General features: G+C 38.3%; 1 protein-coding gene across 1 annotated transcript in view; it reads left to right on the forward strand.

Moving 5' to 3' along the window:
* Window positions 1-13,715, forward strand: part of LOC104467482 (sodium/potassium-transporting ATPase subunit beta-1-interacting protein 2-like) — a gene marked incomplete at both ends in the record, with an annotated part of 52,647 nt that extends 38,932 nt beyond the window's left edge. The window contains 1 exon segment of the mRNA XM_010081269.1: window positions 13,635-13,715. Coding sequence (XP_010079571.1) covers window positions 13,635-13,715 — 81 coding nt within the window.
* Between the last annotated feature and the right edge of the window lie 8,139 nt (window positions 13,716-21,854).

Below are 21,854 nucleotides of genomic sequence, written 5' to 3' on the forward strand. Positions count from 1 at the left end.
AGGTGATACATCCAAACAAAACTGTAGCTATATCTTAATTTGGTATTCTACACTATCCACATATTTTAATGATTGACAAGAGCTCTAGAATACTGTACTCTAAAGGTTTCGGGTTTTTTTCATAACTCTTTTCCAAGAAGTTGCCAAGCCTTTAAGTCTTCCATTAATCACTAGTTTGTTGTAGAAAATTATCTTCTGAAGGTGTAAATGTTTCTTGTCAGAACTATTTTAACTAGCTGCTTTCACCTCGTATTCAGTGCTTTTTACTGGTTTTGTTAGTTTGTTTCATCACAGGCAATAAGTAATGTTTCCATGAAGCATTTTCCATTAAATTCCTCGTGAGAATGTGAAAATGGCAAACTTTTTTAACGCCTAAAGAAATAATGTGATGTTTTTACCAGAGACTATTCTGTGATTGAAGGTTCACATTCCAAATAGCTGCAACTTCTTCTTTTACCGTTAAATGTAGATCCAATTTTATTCTATTGTAGTTGTTAGTTCTGACACAGTTATGGTCTCCATGGAAGTTTGTGACCTTGACTCATGCGTTCTTAAAATAATATGGTTTTTAATTAAAAGATTGACTAGACTAGTGATACAAACTGAAAAAAAAATGTTCATTAAGTTTCTGTAGGAATGGTATGTCATCTCTGTAGGACAAACTAGGGCTATCTAAAACATCTCAGCTATGTATTGCCATATAATAATCTGTTTGAATTCCTCCTAGTGGGATCCACTTCCTGCATTTGCAAAACTTTCCTTTTTTCAAAATGTATAAAATGAGGTGAGGTTGCATTTTTGCGTATTTTTTTTTCCTTTGAATTAGTGACATACAATGCACAATACTTAAGCTATAGTCCTAACCTGCCATGCTCTCTGAATTTTATCTCATAATGTCTTTGTTCATCAGTGTTCTATCTGTAGATACTGCTTTTTTTCCCCTTTGACTACCAGTACCATATCTTTCTTTGTAAAAGAGATGTAAAAATGGTTTTGGCAAAACCCATCTTCAGTGAGTGAAAAAAAAAAAAAAAAAAGGCGTAAAGATTTACCCTATTAGTATCTCAGCACTAGCATTTCTTCCTACAAAAGAAATGGCACTTTCAGGGTTATACAGGCTACCCATGTAAAACCTTTATTTGGCACCTCTGTGTACTGAAACTGTCCAACTAGCTGATAAGCGGGCACCATGCCACTGGAGCAGATGGGCATAGCTGCAGAGAGCCAAAATACAATGTATGTGCATCAAGTGTGGATGTTGGTGGCAGACTTCCCAGTCAGTGATGTCTTAACGATTAAATGTCCCAAGTTTTTGCATCTGTAGTTACAGAGATGCCAGACTTACTCCTGGATGGTCTTTGAAAATGTCTCCTGTTTTATTTTTATGTTATAAATAACTTTTTAAGAATGCTTGATCTAGAAGGTACTTGAGAAAAGAAGGTTAACCGTAAAGGAAATAGTAATGATAACCTTTCCCAGTTAAAAAAAAAAAGGGGGCACATGCTCTCACCCAAAACTGAGATGCAAAATGGAGTTCCAGAGGAAGGAGAGAGAAAGCATTATTTAGAGTACTGAAGATATCCAATGGTGAAAAGCGCCAGGTACTTTCAGAGAAAAAAAAAATCAGATACAATCAGAGAAATGCAATTACCATAATTTTACCAAAAAAGAAGGATTTGGAGGTTATGTCATGAATGAAAGAGCCTCAAAAGCATGAGTAAGGGACATTATGCTATTCTTTGATTGTATCACATTTAGGAAAATAGAATTAGCAAATCTATGTTTATTAAGAGGGCTTGTCCACAAAATTACCTGATTACATCACCATTTTATTCTCAGAACTGGAAGAAACTATTGCATGCAATACTTTTAGCTAATGTTTTTTTGGTGCAAGCTGAAGGTGAAGGAAAAGACAGTTTCCCTAAGATACACTGGTTTTTCTTTGTTTCCTCAATAATACAGAGCCAAACATGCACGTAGAGTGAGGTACAAACCTTCCTGAGGAAGACCATAATTTATCCCATAAACAAAGTGTAATGTATTCTGGTGATTTGAGTAAAGTCAGATATTGATTGACTGAACATGTTGTGTTAAAATATATTCATCTTGACAATTGGATGTACCAGAAGGGAATAACGGAAGGGGAATTGTGTTCTTTGCCTTCCTCCCTCCCCTCCCTGTGACTCATTAGTGTCAGTCAGTCACACTCATGTGGGTGTGGTGACAATCTCACAGGTATGCATCCCCTATACAAGGAATTTGTGTCTAACCCTGTGCTTGCCATACAGTTTCATGAAGCTAGTTTTTGTGCCTCTAGAATTTGGCTCCATCCACCCCAACTGTATTAGCCTGCTAAATAAAATTCAGTCTGGCTCCGTAGTACAGTTGGCTTTAAACAGCTGTGCTAGTTGGGATCTCTTTATTTAAAGAGACACTCTGCACATCCAGCATATGTATGTTTGTTATCTCCAAAGAATGGGAATTGACCTTTCCAGTTGACTGGTACTTTTAAAACGGCCACGAACCTCCCAAAACAGAGCTGCCAACCAGTGACTTTGAAAGTTTGTGTGCTCTGTTCCCCAAACCTGAAACACGAACTCTCCTAGTATCTTAACCACCTCCCATATTTTGCCAAAATTTTTGAGTGGTCTTAGGAATTTTTGAAAATTTGTGCTTTAGAGACTTTTTTTTCCACTTCAGAGAGAGGTAAGAAAGCACCAGATGGTCCTCACTTATTTTTCCTATGACAAATATGTCTTTAGCTTCAATGGAATCTCCTTTGGAATATAAACACCGGGGACCAGAATCAAAGCCCTGTGAACTCAATGGTCAGGCTTCCCATAGCTTTGACTGTTAAGGAGTTAAGTCAAAGAAAATTAAAGGAAAAAAAACAATGCCTGGGAATCTGAATACAAACCTCTCAATTTATCAAAAAGATCCTATTGTTAGGATCTTTAAGATTGCTTAGTTTTAGCAAGAAATTTGATGCATTCACTGAGGGAGATGGATTCCCTTTATAAATAGTTGCAGTTGGCACTCAAATACTGAGGCATCAGTAAAAGTATCTAGATAAATGTCAGTAGACTACTGTTCCTAGCAACAGTATCTATTGATTTTATTTTTTTTTTGCATTCTGTTAAAAATGAACACTGAAAGAATTCTGAGTGTCCTGATTTGTATTTTTAATAGGGAATTTAAATGGGCACAGCTACTAAAAACTCCATTAAAATAAACTGTGCAATGACTAACTTATAATCAAGATTTTCCTTTTTGGGTGTTTCCGAAAATGTCAGAGACACCAAGGAAACAGTCAATACATGTGTAGCTCCACCAATATGCTGATGTCTGAAGCAAATTATGGCTTCCCACCTTTCCAGTGAGAAGCCCTTTTCATTAGATTACAGCAAGAATATGTTTCTTATGTTTATTTTATCTGGACAAAACCACCTTGCCTTCCTGGCTGTTCATTGTCCAGTTCAAGCAGGAGGGAGAGGCAAAGTTCCCACCCAGGTGTGGTCACTCAGCAGAATAAGTAGACTCCCCCTAGGGCTTCCTGACATTGATAAGGACCTAGAGAAGTGGTCTTCAGGTGGTGAGGCTGGTTTACCCTGGGTAAAATGCAAGCATGTGGCAGGGTGAGCATAGCACAGAGTCCACATGGAGAAGCACTGCTACCTTTCAGAGGGGTTGGGCGGTCAGTGAGGCTTGTTGGACCACTCTCAAGAACTGCTGCTGTCAGTGGAACCTCTTGGTAGGGTGGTAGTCCCCAGACTGGGCAACGGCAGAGAGAGAGCAACACCATTTCTTTCTAACGGGCTATTCACATGTCCTGCAGAAGAGCAATTACACGGTCTATTCTTGAGCATTTTCCCAAATATTTCTTAACAATTGAAGCAGACCTGTACATACAGAACCGTTCTTCCACCTATCACTTTTGTGCTAAATGTGTGGGATTTTTTTTGCAGCGCATTCATTCCACAGTATGAGTCACTCTAAGTGAAGCCTTGGATAAAGCAGTAGCAGTTTATAGTAGCCAGTGATCTTGTTCGTGTTTCATTTTCATTGGTAATTCATCTGTAAAATGTTCTGTAGTGCTACAAGTTACAGTGAAATTTTACAGCAACAATTCCTAAGATTTAATAATAAAAAATATCCATAGAACACAGCTTGAATTCCTGTGAATGCAATTTCTACACTGATCACTATGTATGAATGCTGAAGAAATACAGGGTTTGAAATGCTTAGTGTCTTAAGAATGGTCTAGAAGGCAGGGTTTGAAAAAATTATTTCAAAATATTTCTAGCCCTTGCACTGAAGAACCAAATGACCTCCAAAATCATAATTTTTTTTGTGCACCAACTATAACAGGAATTTAATAGCTCAAAAAATAATGCCATTTGAAAGCCGTGATTTCAAGTTTTCAGATCTTGTACAGCATTGATTTCTAGTGCTAGTAGCTCTTGAGGTAGATCCTGGTAGATTCCTGTTGGAATTGAAGCAGAGAGGTAGAAGAGGATCAAAACAGCACTATTTTAAGGTTTGCTGTTGCCTGAGCACCTCATGTTATGTCTTGAAAAACAGAGATATTACTAGAATTCCCATACAAAGAAAGCATTTTGAGCTCTGTTTAGGTGAGAATTATCTGTATATCATTTTTCTGTTACTTACATTTAATTAGTCATTTCTATTTTGAGAAACTTTATGATCTCTTTCACAAATAAAAGAAAGAATGATGAAAAAAAATTGGAAAATAACATGAGGAAATCTTCCATCTGTGAATATATGCATGTGTATGTATATGTCTGCAGCTGAGTGGATATGTACTGTGTTGCAGTAAATTGAGTATTCAGATATTTGAAGTTTCTTCCTGCTGGTTAATGTTTCACAACAAAGATGTGATCAAAAGAAATATAGGAATGGAATGATGAGTGAAGCCAAACCAATTCAGTCTCTACTGCTAAGTCAAAAAGAGACAGTAAATATGTCCTGTTAAAATTTCTGCTTTACCTTACTTTCTTTAGTACATAAAATTCACTTTTGTTAAAAAGGTCATAAGCTTTAACATACGGATGCAGAAAAAATCTTAAAAAAAAAATCCCCAAGAAGAAAAGAATTTGAGATAAGAAGAAAATTTCTTTGCTCCCCATTTGTAAGAAGAATGGCAGAAATATTGTCTTAAAAAAAAAAAAAAAAACTCTTTTTAAAGTAAATCCTTAGTTACGGAATACTTCATTTGGTGATAAAGAATATCTGGAACACCCTAGTGTAACATAGTAGATTGACTGAACAATAGTAAAATGTAAATTATGTATTTCTGTATGCTTGCCTTTACGTTTTGGTCATTCACCCTTATAGCATCATATGAAAGGAAATAATTATTTATTATGAATAGAGTGACTACACTGAGAAAATATTGTGTATCTTTTGTATGAAAGCTGTATGAATGGGCCGATATGTCTGCTGCGTTGTTCATGGGCTCTTGAAATGGAGGTTTGTCATTTAGTGTTTAGGGTAATAATATTTTGAGATGGTACAGCTGGGCACTGAAACAGAAGCTGAAAAACAAATGAAAGTAATGCAGTACCCAAATGCAGCTGCCATGTTAGCACTTCTCCCAGTCTTTTCCACTAAAACCTAAAGAGCTGTGAATCCAAGAAACAGAAAATGAACAAATGAATGATTTAGGCTTAAGCTTTAATGGACCATCAGTGTGTGTAGGATACAAGAGACAGTAGTTCTCAGAAGATGTCTCCTCAACAGTCCTTTGAGGTCTCGCAGTCACTCACAGAGGCAACCAGCTCCGGTGTATGCACATCCTGCCGCAGAGCAGGGGATTGGAGCATACAGGGGTGTCCTGGGCCAGGGAAACCACAGGGGAGCACAGAGACCCACCAGGAACCGGCAGCTCTCTTGAGGACAGTTGATGTGGCATGGGCAGGGACAGCAGTAAAGACGGCCACCCCCCAATCTCACAAAAGGCAGCCCTGGGGAGCACCAGAGACCAGGAGCCCTGCCATCAGGTGGGCAAACAGGGCGTGTCGCGGCAGTTCACACGGCAGGGCGCACAGGGAGGGCACCTCTTTGAAGGAGAGGCATTGCACTGGCCGAGTGGGAGACTTGAGGTACACAAAACCCAGTAACTGGGCACTGTTATTTGACCCCCTTCACAGGTAAAGGGCACTCATCCTACCTGGCGCTCGAGGCAGAATGGTGGGCGCCCATCTGAGGACAAAGGCTGCAGCTCTGGCTGGGGGGTCTGCACTGTCTACCCAACAGTGGCTGATGCCTCCACCCAGATGGAGCTGCTGAAGGGAGAGGAAACAGTGCAGACCTCTGACTGCAGGAAGTGCCCAGACCATTTTCCTGGGGAAGGGACAGGTGGTGAACTGCCTGCAGTTTTGGCCAGGTTGAGGAGCTCCAGCAGGAGGTGGCTGAGCTGCAGGAGGCAGAGAAGGCTGCAGCGCATCAGGGAGGATTAGGAGTTAGGTAGCTGGTTCCAAGTGCAGTCTGCTGTGGACTCATTTTTGGCTAAACAGCCAAAAACTCCTCCACCGGCACACACAGAAGGGAGGGGGGCCAATAGTGCAGAAGAATGGAAGCTTGCAATAGCAAGGACCAGCAGGAGGAAGAGGCTTCCCCTAAATCCCGGGGTGCCCTTGCAGAGCTGCTTCTTTGCTCTACAGCCTGATCTGTTCCCTGTATAACAACCAGCGCAACTAAGAAAAGGTGACAGGTGATAGTAGTAGGTAGCTCTCTTCTGAAAGGTACAGAGGCATCCATTTGCCGACCTGACTCACTCACTGGAGAGAGGTGAGCTACTAACCAGGGGCTTGTATCAGGGATGAGTGGAAAAGAGGAAACTGACTGGAAAGGGGGCAAAAGAAAGACCCAGGGAACTACAGGCTAGTCAGTCTCACCTCTGTGCTTGGCAAGGTTGTGGAGGAGATCCTCCTGGAAACTATGCTAAGGCACATGGAAAATAAGAAGGTGATTGGTGACAGCCAACATGGATTCACTAAGGGCAAATCGCGCCTGAACAAATTTGGTGTCTTTCTACGGTGGCGTTACAGCATTGGTGAACAAGGGAGGAGCAACTAACGTAATCTACCTGGAGTTGTGCAAAGCATTTGACGCTGTCCCACATGACATCCTTGTCTCTAAATTGGAGAGACATGGATTTGATGGATGGACCACTCGGTGGATAAGGAATTGGCTGGATGATTGCACTCAAAGAATTGTGGTCAATGGCTTGATGTCCAGGTGAAGACTAGTGATGAGTGGTGTTCCACAGGGGTCAGTGTTAGGACCGTTGTTGTTTAACATCTGTGTTGGCGACATGGACAGTGGGAGCGAGTGCACCCTCAGCAAGTTTGCTGACCATACCAAGCTGTGTGGTGCCGTTGACACGCTGGAGGGAAGGGATGGCATCCAGAGGGACCTGGCCAGGCTCAAGAGGTGGACCTATGCCAACCTCACGAAGTTCAACAAGTCCAAGTGCAAGGTCCTGCACATGAGTTGGGGCAATCCCAAGCACAAATACAGGCTGGGCAGAGAATGGATTGAGAAGAGCCCTGAGGAGGGGGCTGGTTGATGGTTAGATGAGAACCTGAACATGAGCTGGCAATGTGCGCTTGTGGCCCAGAAAGCCAACCATATCCTGGGCTGCATCAAAAGGAGGCATGACCAATAGGTCGAGGGAGGTGATTCTCTCCCTCTACTCCGCTCTTGTGAGACCCCACCTGGAGTACTGTGTCCAGCTCTGGAGTCCTCGGCACAAGAAGGACTTGGACCTGTTAGAGCGAGTTCAGAGGAGAGCCACAAAGATGGTCAGAGGGCTGGAGCACCTCCCCTGTGAGGACAGGCTGAGACAGTTGGGGTTGTTGGAGAAGAGAAGACTCCAGGGAGACTTTATAGCAGCCTTCCAGTATTTAAAGGGGGCTTGCAGGAGAGATGGGAGACATTCTTTATCAGGGAGTGTCATGATAAGATGAGGGGTAATGGTTTTAAACTGAAAGAGGGCAGATTTAGACTAGATATAAGGAAGAAATTCTTCACTATGAGGGTGGTGAGGCACTGGAACAGGTTGCCCAGGGAAGCTGTGGATGCCCCATCCCTGGAGGTGTTCAAGGCCAGGTTGGATGGGGCTTTGAGCAACCTGGTCTGGTGGAAGGTGTCTCTGCCCATGGCAGGGGAGTTGGAACTAGGTGATCTTTAAGATCCTTTCGAACCCGAACTATTCTGTAGTTCTGTGATTCTATGATATTTTACACTGGTGACGTTTAAATTGCTTTGTTCTTTTTGTTTATGTGGAAAAAAAGAGTGCAGATCTGCATAGTGCAGTGTTACTGTCGTATTTTCTGTGTCATCAGTACAAGATTTTTAATGGGCTCTGTGACATTGGGAATTGTGCCTTGGAGGAATTTAGCTTTTGAAACAGCAAGGGTGGTGTGACCTCTGTCAGCCACTGAGGAATGAACCGAGCCCTGAAAGTACCTTTTCCTCTCAGTTGACTGTGATGGAAATCTAGATGCTGCTTAGAGGAGGATATCTGCATTGCAGATGTCTAAATGTGGGCAGATGGATACCATTCCTGCAGTAATGTGCTCTGTAGAAATCCACCTTCTCTTATGCAGAAGGAGTGGAAGATATGTATTCAGAAAAAAAAGTAAATCTCTGTTGTGCATTCTGAGTCCAACGTAATACCGGCACATAAGAAAATGGAAACAAAACCAAAGAAGCCAAAAGAAAAAAGGAGCCAAGTGAGTCCCACTTGAGCTATAACTCCCTGGCTATAAATAGATTGAGGGGTGACGACACGTCATAGCGATGTGCTGGGCTCTGGGCTTTCCCTTCATCCATTTGTGAGCTGACCAGAATGTGCCCCAGCTTTCTTCTTGCCTTTTATGCTTATGAATCCTTCCCACACAAATCAAAGGGAAAATAGAGTTAATATTCTCCTGTATAAAATCAGGGTTCATAACTTAGCCCAAGGAGCTTGAAAGTTGATACATAGCCACCGGGTGCATAGAAGCCTCTGGGAAGAAATTTTAAGCAGCACTTGCTCAATATCTGCAAGCAGTGATTCCTCAGGAGTGAAAAACCAATCCAACAGTAATTTACTCTTTGGTAGTGACCAGTTCTGATGCACTTGACAGTTCAGCCGCTTTCAGTCAGTTTTGGCAGACGACACTAATTATTAAAGTGTAACATAAAGGAAGTGAAATTTCAGAAAGAATATTTACCTGAAGGAGGAATGGGAAGGAGAAAATAGATATACATTTGTGAGTGATGAAAGGCTGACGAGACAAGGACTCACAGTGCCAAAGGGTTAAAAAATTCCCTGATAAACACAAGCAGACAAACTAGACTGTCATTGCAGTTTGAGACAGAAAAGTCCAATAACTCGAAAATAGATTGTAAAAAATCAATTCACATTCGCTTTAGAAACAAAAACTCACAAAAATGGACAGGGCACAATATTTTCAGATTTGGAAGAATCTGAAATGAAAATTGTGTACACTTCTAAAAAGAAAATAAGTAGCAAATCACTAATGACAACAATTCAATTGTTTTGAATTGCACAAGATAATATCTTGTAGGCCTGAAGCCCTTGTATCCCTCAGTCAAATTTGGTTACAATGGACTCACGTATCCAAAAATAATTTGAGAGCAAGAGAAATACCATGTAATGTTCTGTGAAAAAGTGCTTTAAAATAATTTAAAATGCTCATAGCTGTCAGAGTTGATCACTATTTATACTCAAAAGGTATGTGATGTATTTCTCCTTCAGGCAAAGTAACAATAGCATTAGATGTGAGTTCTGGTTACCAGGTTTATATCAAAGGCAGTAGTGTACTACCTGCACCTTTGGTTCGTGTGCTCTGTGGAATTAAGTCTAGCCATTTAATTTCTTTGACCTTCAGTAAAATGGATATAATGTGACTTAGCCAACTTTGAGAGAAGTGTGAAGAGGGATGTATGGATTCTTAATACTGTTATATATATTTTAATATTTGAGTCTCCCATTCCCCAAGAAAAAAGACATCCTATATTAATTTGTGATGATTCATAGCAAATTTTCAATCCTGTAACTACACAGATTTAATAAATCAGAAAGTAGGTAATTCTTCTCATAATTCTTTGTAGAGGGTTATAAATTTATGTTTACTTGAAGAATGTTAAGCCTATTATACCACATAAGAGCTGTATTTATCTAATGTATCTTACGAAAAAAAAAAGAAACTTTTACTGATTTGCTACAACTTCGCAAAATAGTAAGTATTTAAATCTTCAGTCTTAGCTTTCCAGTTATACCTCTTTCCAGTGTGGATTTCCATAAAAATAATAAGCTGTGTTGTCATTGCTATGCCTCCTGTCAGTATCTCCTGCTTGGTCAAGTGTGTGTTCATCAAGGTTCTTGTCTTGTTGATATGTGACTGCTGTAGCACTGTGGTGGTTTCTGTCATTGAACTCCCACATATGAGAGAAAAATACAGCTATAAACCTTTGAAGAACTCTTATAAAATGTGTTTCTAATTAGATACATATAATAGAGAGTACCAGAGAGATCTGTTCATTGACACAGACCTTCAGAGCTGAATTTCCGCAACAATTTACTGAAGCACATAGACAACAAGAGGCATTTATGACGCCATGTGATCCAGAGATAAGAGATGTGCTAGATCTGAAGCATCTGAAATAAGAAGCAGTGGGAAGCAGAAGCATCCTTGTATTTCAAGATAATTATACTCAGTGTTTATCCACAGAATTCAGGCAGCAAACACTTAATATAACATTTCAAAAGGAAGCAGTTTAAAACATACTTTTTAAAGACATTTTTAAACCTTATCTGTAGTCCAATAACAGCAGATGTTTGTTAAAAGAGTGTATCTAAAGGTCAGATAAATTTGTCATGTTTCTGGTGATAGACTAGACAACAGAAAAGAGAAGTTTCAATTCTTCATGTAAGCATAAGGCTCTCCGCCAGGAGAAGCAGCTCCAAAGTGCCTTGGTATGTTTTGCTGGATGTGCTGTGCACAGGGAACCTTTTAATCAGCTGTTGCTTACATGCGATGTGACAAGTTATGCCATGAACAGCCAATCTAATGAAACCTAGTTTCCACTGGCTCTTTCCCACATTTTTACCCCTTCGTGTTGACTGATAAAAGATGATCTTGTAAGTCTTTTGCTGTATGAAGACTTAATAGAGTGTCTCTTCCCATTTGTAGGCCTATTTTCCTGAAAGTTTTGTGAAAAAATATCTTTGAATCTTCTAGTCTTTTGTCCAGTTTCCTTAAAATCGTTCAGGAGCATAGAAGTTATTTCAAGGGAACAAACTCTCCTATGGATGTTACTGCTTAAGTCTCATTTCTTTGGAGAACCAGTCTAAATGCAGTATCGAGAATTTTCGTTATAAGTAATCCAATTATCTTCTTGTGTCAGAAGGAATACTTGCATTAACTCTGTCAGAGTACATGTATACTAGTATATAGCATTGAAGTATTACAATAATTGGCAAAAACTGGCAAGTTAAATGCGACAAAGTTAGAAAAAAAAATGCCAAATTAAAGTTATTGAATCTAAATTAATGTAAGGTTATTGAATCTAAATTAGTGTTTCCTTCGCTTGTTCTGGTAGTTGTAATACTCTGTGTTACATGCAAAGCCAGGTGTACCATGAGCAAGCTACAGGAAAATGAAATGCTCAATATACTTAATGTCTCAGAGTTGGGTTTAAAAAAAAGCCCAGAGTGTGTTAAGACCATGCATATGAATTAAGTTCCTACATTCCAAAGTTTTATGAGCAGCCTATGCTCAAAGAGTAGATGTCTCTTAGAGAGTCCATGAGCTCTCCATTGCTGAAGATACTCAGACCTCAACTGGACAAATCTGTGTACAACTTGATCTGTGCTGGTCATGCTTTGAGCAGTGATTGGACCAAATGACCTCCAGAGGGTCCCTCCTGACCTAAATAAATCTATGGTCTGTGACCAAATCTATGGACCAGACAGAGCTGTCCTGTAAAATATATGTAATCTGTATGCTTTAAATTACCTAAATTTGCTTCTGTGTGAAGCAATTTGAACCTTTAAAACTTTGTTAGCTTTCATGACATCAATCAGTATTTATCTTAATTCTTTAAAATCTATACATGGTCTACCTAATAGCTAGGCTGGCTGGCAAATATTCGGTTATCTATAAAAATAAGAAATCGGAACAGGCCCAAATTTTTCTCATGTTGGATGTGGTCTTTAGATCTCCTGAGAAAGAACAGAATTGTATTATTTTCACACTATCTAGAAGATTAAGTAGGACATTGCTTGTTGAATGATAGACAAAACAGCACTTCCCAGATAAATTCAAGAAGAATCCTACACAGGTTGTTACTGAATTTAGAGAATGAGTTTGTCATTCATGATAGACTATGGTTTGTCATATATTTTTTGTAATGGATAGATAGTATGCAGTTTGAAATATTCTCTGCTTGTTCAGAAGTGATATAATACAGAGGTGTGCAGAAAACAGTGTTTCCTAATTTGGAAAAAGTAGTTTAACAAAATGTAATCAGTACAATTTGGAAAAAAAGACCATAAAACAAGAGGAGTGAGTCTGTAAATAATTGAGAGAAATGGGTTGGTGATATAAAAGGAGGAAATAGCCCTCAGCTGTAACAGGTAGAGAATAGTATTGTGTCTCTGTTGTTTTTCACGCACATGCAGTGCCATGGGTCTGTAGAATGAAATTAGCAAACATGCAGAATTGGATTGTGAACAACTAGAGAATAGCTACAACAGCCATTAGAAAAACAGTTGTAGATCCTAATGTTTATTAGATGATGGAATAATTTGTCAAGGGAAGTTCTCAAGCACAAACATTAGATAAGAGTAGCAACAACGGGTCAAACCTTATTATACAGACCTAACATGTAATGTCTTACAAGTATGAAAAAAAAAAAAAAAAAAGGCAAAGTAGTGGACAGAAGGAAAGAAAACGTACTCCATTACTCACACAAAACAAAAAAAAAACAAATTGTCAGTTTAAAATACGGTCTACCCCTGTGGGTGCTGAATTATAAACCATGCTTTGGAATGTCACAAAATCTATTGATAGAGGCAGCTGTCATGACTAAATCCCTCCATATTTTTGGGGAATACTGCAAAATAACCTACATATATGGTTTATTTTCTTGAGGCTATATATATAGGTTTAGTTTCTTGAGACTAAATCCAGTGTTGCAGAATCCAGTGCCTACTTCAATCATGTTACCTAGTAAGTTATATGTGAATAACCATTTACATAAACAGCTCTGCACTTCTCATATATCATTGGTATTGCAATATTCCCCATTTGAACAATTATAAGAGATTAGTCTCAAATCCAAGTGTCAGATCTATTAAATGTTTTCTCAGATACAGGTTTTCTGGTGTGACTGAGTACTCAGTAGGTCACTCTAGATTGTATCTGTGAAAGGGAAGAATTTATTCTTGATTCTCTTTTATATCTAATATTTTTATTCATATGCACCACATTTATAGTCTGGTTTTGTCTTGGATTGAACTAATGGTCTAATGAACTAAGTTTAACTCAGCTGATAGTGTAATTATTAATGTACTGTTTCTCTCTTCCTCCCTGCAGTACGCTGTCTGGCTGGTCCTTTGGGTTACATGGAACGTGTTTGTTATCTGCTTCTATTTGGAGGCTGGGGACCTTTCAAAGGTAATTTACCATTGGTTACATTTGTGCCATCAGCACTGTGTTAACATGCCCCTGTAAAAAGGCTGTGGTCTGTTGTACTCGTCCTCTGTAGTGTTATTAGAATGAGGGTAGTATGATGGAAATTTGGAGTATTCTGAGTATGTTAGAAACTTTTAATCTGGACAGTAGCAAGTGTGTGCCTTCTGATGCCCACAACAATAATGGTATATATGTTTTAAAATAAAATTACCTCTTTTTTGCTCCCTCAGTAATTCTGCAATGCAAATTTCACCTCTATGAGAGATATTAATCAGTGCTTTCATTAGTAGAAAAGATTACTATCTCAAGGGCAAACAAGTATTTTCTATGCCATTTAAGTTGCTGTTACTTAACTGGATTCCTTTCTGGGATCTTATAGCACAGCATAATAACTGTAAAACAAGATGTCTTTCATTAAAACGTAAACTGTGGTGCCAGTAAAGGTTAATGTTTGGCTACAGCAGTGTTTTTTAACTTTGTGCTTCTGGTAGGAATGATGTGATTGCACACTTATACGCAGTCAAAATCCATAGGCAAAAATATTTTCCCAAGAATTACATATTTATAAGGTTTTATTGACACTGTAATTGGTAACACATAAAGTGGCAGTTGGTAGTGGGCTCAAACCAACATCTCAGACCAAAACTCTTGCTTTCTACGGTGTTCCCAGAAGGTTGGTAATTTGTGGGAGAAAAGATTTAGAACAGATTTTGTTAAAGTAATAAGCTTCAACTGAGACTTGCTGTCCGTGCTGAGTTATGCTCACAGTGGTGTGAACTGACCATCAAGGAGAATCCCACATGTGAAAGAGATCACGTTCTCTTCTTGACTCGGATATTTAATTGCTGTTCATGATTAAAGGGAGCTTAGCCCAGCTGTAAATTGAAGATGTAATTCTCTGATCCTTTGTGAGTTCGATATGTTACGATGCAGAAAGTGAAACACAATTATAGGAAGAATAAATGAGGCAAAGATGTTTCCTTCCCTGTATTTTCTCTCAAATCACCTCCAAAGAACAAACAAATACTAGAGACTGGGATGTTTCATCCCCGTGTATTCTGTTTCTTCAAAAGGTGCAGACATCAAAAGGACCAGAATTTCATTTCTTGAGGGTGTAAAATAATTTTCTGCAGGTAAAATGGAACATTTTCTGTGTTTTATACTTTCAGACAGGCCCAATCTCATTGAAAGCTTGGGAAAAACATAGTAAATAAAGAACTTCCATATATTATTGTTTATTTGGTCAAAATGCTTTCTGTATTGCTAAGTGAACTAGTGTATATAACAAACCCAGCACCCCTTCTACAATTTTACTCAACCTGCAATCCAGCCACCTACATTGCTAAATTTGTAAATGTTGGGATGTTTATAATGTCTGGGGAAGTGAAAAAGGGTGGGAAGGAAGGGAGAAAGGAGAAGCAACTGTTTGAGAACTGTGTTTTAATGGATATAAAACTAGATTAAGAACACTAGGAAGTGCTACTTGAAATAAAGATGGACCAAAACCAGTCTCTAAACCTGGAACTGTTTTTTTCTGAAGTTTAGGGCGATGTCATATAGAGTGTTTCTCAACCAACCATATGGTTCAGGCTTGTTTATCAATGCAGTTAAAATATTTATTTGGCCTTTAGAGGTGTCTGTTCCAATGATATGAGCTGCCTTGAAATACACAGTAGAGAATATTCCTTCTACTTCAGCTGGTTTTCAGACCAACAGCATTGGTAAAGAGAGGGAGAAAAGGAAGAGATTGAGTCATTATCTGCACAAGTTCTCAATCACACAAGGGACATCACTCTCCTCTCCCTTTCAACTGCACATGGTTCATCAAAACTTTCCCACTTGTCCAAATCTGCAAGACCTAGGGCCCAGAAATATACGTCTAATGGAAAGATACCCAGCTGTTTGGATAGATAAAACTTATCTTACTGTTCTAGATGCTTCAGAGGCTCCAACTGTTTTACAGATGTAGGTATCTTACAAAATGGATCATTTTAAGTTTTATGTCTCTCAGTCGTATTCATACGTCTTGCACTGGATCTTCTTTATTATTTATATTTTAATCTGGGAATAACTGCAACTTCAAATCTGTAATGGTACTTCTGTGTATTTTTTTTTGTGTGTGTGTTTGGAATGGCACATAGAACCTTGAAAAAAGCTCTGGGTCTGAATCGGTTCTAAATAGATAATAAAAAGTAACCTTTAGGTAAGTACCAGAGGGATGCCTCTGAGGCTGTAAACCATGAGAGAGGATCATGCACAGCATGGCTTTAGGAATTGATAGGTTAAAATTACAGTCTAATAATAGTTCAGCTGGGTATAGTTTATTTTTATATGTGTAATTTATAGCTTTCTACCAAATAAAATAAAATAAAGGATTTTTTTTATGTTTTGAGAACAGCTTTTATTCTACGAGTATGTACATCAATTTTTCCATCATCACCTGCTGATACAATGGAGAGGACATATTTCAATTGCTAATATACTTTATTACAAAAAGCTTGCTAGTTTCATCCTTTTATTTTAGTTGTGGCGGCAGAGGTCATGACATTTTTACAGCTTCTCCTTATTACACTGAAATAGGCCTGCAAAGACTTGGAAATTTTTAGAACAATGAGGTAATTATCTCTGAAGAGGCTGAGGGGGCTCAAGGATTATTAGTGAACAGCCATGCAAATATGTTTGCATTATACACCATTGCATATAGATATCTTTTGGAAAATGGCATCACACTAAGTATTTTCTATCCTTGAGTCACAGTTGTCTTTGCTGGAACTCTTTCACAGGCAACTGGAATATTTATGGCTTTGTAATAAAGGTTTGTAACAAAGATGAAGTGCAATCACTTGTTCTTAACCTTAATTCTTATGTGGATCTGTGAATGAATGCCTAGAAAACCCGCTTTTCAGACTTACTTTCCAGTATTACTCTTTATTAATATTTAATTAACCTGTGTGTTGTTTTGCTTGCTGGTGAGTACCATACTCAGTAAAAGTAGAACTTTAAGGTTTCAGGAGTGGTAATATTTAATTTGGCCGGTGGCTAAGCAAATGTAGCATACGAAAAGCATAACCTCTTTTCTTGAATGAGGCACATCTGAAGTACACTAGTGAAACAAAAAGGAAAGCATGATAGATAGCATCTCTGAGAATATGTAATATTTCAATGATTTGTTTAAATATATGAAGAAAAGACACAAGGAACTGGATTCAGCTATCTTGGAACAGCAACAAAAAAAAAAAAAAAAGCCTCCAAAACCCAGCAAAAAGTTAACAGTCTGTTTAGCATTTTTTACTTTCTTCTTTAGACAAAACTCCCATTTACTTCTACGGGATTCAGTGCAACCTCTGAATAAAGACCCTCTGTAGAAATAGTGCTGTAAATGCTCATGTGATGAAGAAACAGCACTCTTGCATCAAGGCACTTAATAATGTCTAAGGATCCCATTGTCAGAACAGAAGCAAAATGAGAACTATCAAACTCCTATTTTTATTTTAAAAATTAGTAGACATTTTTTCGCCACAGAAATGCATGGCTGAGGCTGCACTGGTCCCATCATAACTGTGGGAGTGGAGAGATGCTGCTGCTTTCAGTTACTGGAAGTCAAGGTGGAGGCTGGACTTGGGGTACTGGACAAGGGAGACCAGCTTAAGTAAAATGTGGAAAGATCAAGGTTATCTGTGTTATCTGCAAGAAGTAATAACATGCAAAAAGAATTAGAATCCTTTAGTTCAAAGACAATTCAATTTATATCAACATTTAAGTTGTTTGATATTGTATTTAGGGAAATGCTGATAACATTGCATATAGACCTTGCAGTCAAATAAAATGCTGAAAATGTGTAACTCTTCACCTAGTAGGAATAAGGAAGGTTAACCAAAACTTGGTGAAGGCTCCCCTGTAACTGACAGGGAGCAGGAGGAAAACAATATAATGGCATTACTGGGGAATACCTCCGGGGACAGATAGAGCTCTGGGAGTGCAGAGGAACTACTGGAGAAATGAAGGTCTAGGGAGAGACTTTGCTTCTGTTTTATTATCTTCAAGTATTACCCACTCTGTACCTGAACTGCAGGTTTGGCTGATTTCCACATCATGAAAGTGGAGTAATAAAGACAAATGTAAGAAATCTTGTAAGTGGGATTCCCCAACTGCCAATGTGGACTGTGATTAATAATGTACACTGATAAGTGTTTTCATACTCATAGTCATAGTTCATAGAAAAGTAAGACCAGAAGGGACTTCAGGATATGGCTAGTCCCTTCTCCTGCCTCCAGCCAGGCTCAGCAACCAACCAGGACTATGGGAGAGCATCGGATGCAAAAGACCTTAAGGAAGAAATAAACAGTTTAGAAATCCACCCGCAGCTCACACTCATGCATTAGCAACTTTTCACCACTGATAAATCCACCTTTCCCTTGGTGACCTGAGATGGTAGTCCAGGATTAGCCAGATATGGCTGAATTTTAGTGGCTGTAGTGCAGTCCATCCCTTCTCTTTTCCTTTTCCGTTGCATTACACTAATGGTAAGAGGAAGAGGCAGCAGTAGTCGTAGCAGTTCGTGCCAACAGAAGAATTAAAATCAGCCCTGCATTGCTGGTGGGGATAAATGGAAGAGGTGGGAGGAGACGTGGAGCCCATGTTTCCTCCAGCCTTTCCCATTTGTCCCCGCCATCTTATCCAGCAAAGTTATAAGGACCAACCAGAAATAAGCACCTGCTAGTATTTTTCCACTTGAATATCCCAGCACTGGAAAGCACACATCCACCTGTGCATCTGACTTTCACATGCCACCACTTGGATTGATACCAGGTTGCTCTGAAGTGCAGTTTATATCCCTGTGCAAATTAACTGCAATAATGCAAATTACTTCAGGACATGATTTGCATAGCTTGTCACTCATGATGCTTAAAAAACATGTTGGCTATGAGTGCTGAACACTTTATGCAGCTAATATACTCTGGTTTTAAAGGGACAGTTTGATACCTAGATGAAGCTGATGGAAAAAGAAATGGTTCATTCATCTTCAGTGTGACTCAGTTGTAACAAAGCAATTAACTTGGCAACAAGACTGAACTTACACCAGTTGCACATTCGTTCTATATTATTTTATGTCCATTAGTATAGTCATTATCCTTCTTTGATTCCACATTTACTAATTATTTTTGTAAGGCAGTGGTTGTTAACAGTTAAATGTCAATGTTGCACATATTCTAATAAAACAACCTGCAGGATGTTTAATTTTGAACATATTACCTTCCTTGGATGTTGTTTTAACAGATGTCCTGTTAAGATAACAGAGAAATTAAATTAGTTTTCAAGTCAAAGCATCTGGTTAACTTTGTAGGTAAATGCCTTTGAGCAGTAAATCTGACCAGGGCTTTCAGACAAATAGCTATCAGAATGTTTTAAGTAAATTACTTTATTTTTTTTCACTATTACTCAGGGCAGATTTGACATGCTTGATCATATATCTAACAGATGAAAATTGAAAATAGTGCTGGCAACCAGCAGTGTTAGGTTATTCTGAGGGTAGTTTCATGGGTAGATACTATTAAGCATGCTTATGGTTTCAGATAATTTAGTTTTGCAGCACTTTTTAAACATAAAGACCTTTACCAGCTAGAAGATAACTGATTATAAAATTTAATATGTTTATTGCTGTAGACATAGCATATGGTGAAAAATATTTAGATAAAAGTGGAATTTTTTATCTCTTCAATGGTGAAGTAAATTGTGATAGGAAATCATTCAAAGTGTAGAAATATACAAAATATACTTTTATAGTTTTTCCTTGTTGTACAAAGTTTATCCTTTAAATTCTGGAATATATTTTGTGTTGAGTTCATGAATAAACATACATCTGCATATTGATTTATATAAGCACAGTTTTCCCGTAATCTAATAGTTATGCACTGAGTACAGAAAAACATGAAAATGAGTAAGAGTAGTGACTGATCAGATGATAATTCGATAGGATAATTTACATATATGTGTACATATTTTATAAATATGATGTATGTGTGTACATAAGTATTAAGTACCTTAGTTATACTGTTAAGATCAGTAAGCAAATATTTTACCATATGCCTTACAACTGCGTATGTTATAGTTACATGGAGGTTTTAGTATATATCTAAAGACAGTGCCATGGATATTTCTGCAAGTCTTTCAAATGCTACAATGCTACAGCCAAGACACTGCAGGAAAAAAAAAAAAAAAACACCAAATATATATTTATGAGATTGCTTTTTAATGTTTATTAATTATATTGCAGTACCATCTAGTGGCCCCAATTTGATATCAGGGTGCCATTACGCTATGAGCCCTAGACACACATAATATAGCTTGTCCTAAAAGGTGCGCAGTCTTAGTACGTGATGACACAGAACAAGAAGTGGGAACCAACAAATAGGAGACTGCAGGGAGAATGCAGTGTTATATCTTTGAAATTCTTCGTCAGTCTGGATTTTCTCAACCTTCTCATCAAGTGTTCGCCACGTTTATCATCCCTGTGAGGAGGGATAGGCAAGTGACACAAAGTCATACGTTTGTGTGGGTGCCATTTCCTGGTCCTCATCTGTAAGGAAATCACTTTTGGATGCTGCAGTGCACCATTGCTAGCATTTCTCCAGTTGTTTAAGGCACTGAGGGAAAACATGTTGATTTTGCTTAAAATGAAAAATCAGAAGATATAAATTTATTCCCAGTGAAGCAGATGCTCAGAAGATCGCAGCTACAGAGTGCACATTTGCTATGACAGCTCTCCTGGGCAGTTCTCTATGCCTCTAATAGGCAGGACCTTTCCTGTGGGTATCTAAATCAGGCTCTGGAATAAGCTACGGACAAGGGATGAAGGATTATTCACCATAGTTGAAAGCTGGAGGGTCTGCCAGAGCACCTGCTCATCTTTTCTGAAAACATGAAGACATATGAAATTATGTTCTGCTTTTTAAAACTGAGTTTCACTGTCTCATGGAGTCAGCATTTTGTTTAATTATTTATTCTTTTTGAGTACATATGCAACACTTTAAGATAGTCCTTAACAATTTGATGTTCTAAATGTAGGTCCAACAGCTAGAATATACTTTCTCCACATTTATTTTTCCTCCAAGTATAAACAAATAATTGACCTTCTAATTACAATCTGTCAGATAAGCTCCATCTTGTGAACCAGGGTTCTACCAGAAATTTCAAGGCAACACTAAGCCCATGCAGTTTCTGCGGAGCTTTGTATTACTTGGAATTTCTGAAGGAAACCATTCTGATCCTTATATCACTGAAAATGGTGCCAGTGTTAATCCAGTAGGAAATAAAAATTCTGTATTGCCTGTATTGAAAGCAATGTGGACTGTGAAGCACCCTCCTTTTTTATCCTGTTTAATATTGTCTGCATCAAATAGAACAGTGTGAGTGCATCCAGGAAGCAGTGCAGTGTCATTTTTACTATACTCTTTTCTCAGCACTGCAGTGGTAGCAGCAAGCTCACAGACCATAAAGCCATGAACTGAAAATGGCTGCAGTGGCTGATTATCTCTTATATATGACATCATAATATAAATTTTAATGAAATATTGTTAAACATATTGCAGATATAATCTAGGTAATATACTGTATGAAAAATAGTTGCATAAGTATTCATATAAGAATAATGTAGAAATTGGTTCCATGGGTTGTGCAAAGGTTATCTGTGAACTTTAACGTCTACCCAACTGCAATTAATCCTAGGTGCTCAAGTGGCCAGGTAAGAAATACTGCTATGGGCAATACTGAAAAAAATTCTTCCATTGGAAAAGCTTCATCTTAAGTCTATGGAACAAACCACTAGCTTTTATTGAGAAACAAACGTATATATACATACATACATATATATATTTCATCAGTATTTTCCATTTAATTTGACAGCACATACATGCCCTTCTGTGTCTGATTTTTATTTTTTTTTTATTTCTTTATTTTTACAGGCATGAATTCTACCAAAAAAAAAGCAAATGCTGTTCTTAGCTCTTTTTTTTTTGTTTGTTTGTTTCATCAGATGTTTTCTTATGGGTTTTTTTATTTGTTACGGGTTCCCTGGTTTACACTGTGCAAAAATAACCCATTGTTTTTTAGTTATTCTGTCTT

Source organism: Pterocles gutturalis, unplaced genomic scaffold (genome assembly GCF_000699245.1).
Source record: "Pterocles gutturalis isolate BGI_N339 unplaced genomic scaffold, ASM69924v1 scaffold12019, whole genome shotgun sequence".
In the NCBI taxonomy this organism is placed as follows: domain Eukaryota; kingdom Metazoa; phylum Chordata; class Aves; order Pterocliformes; family Pteroclidae; genus Pterocles; species Pterocles gutturalis.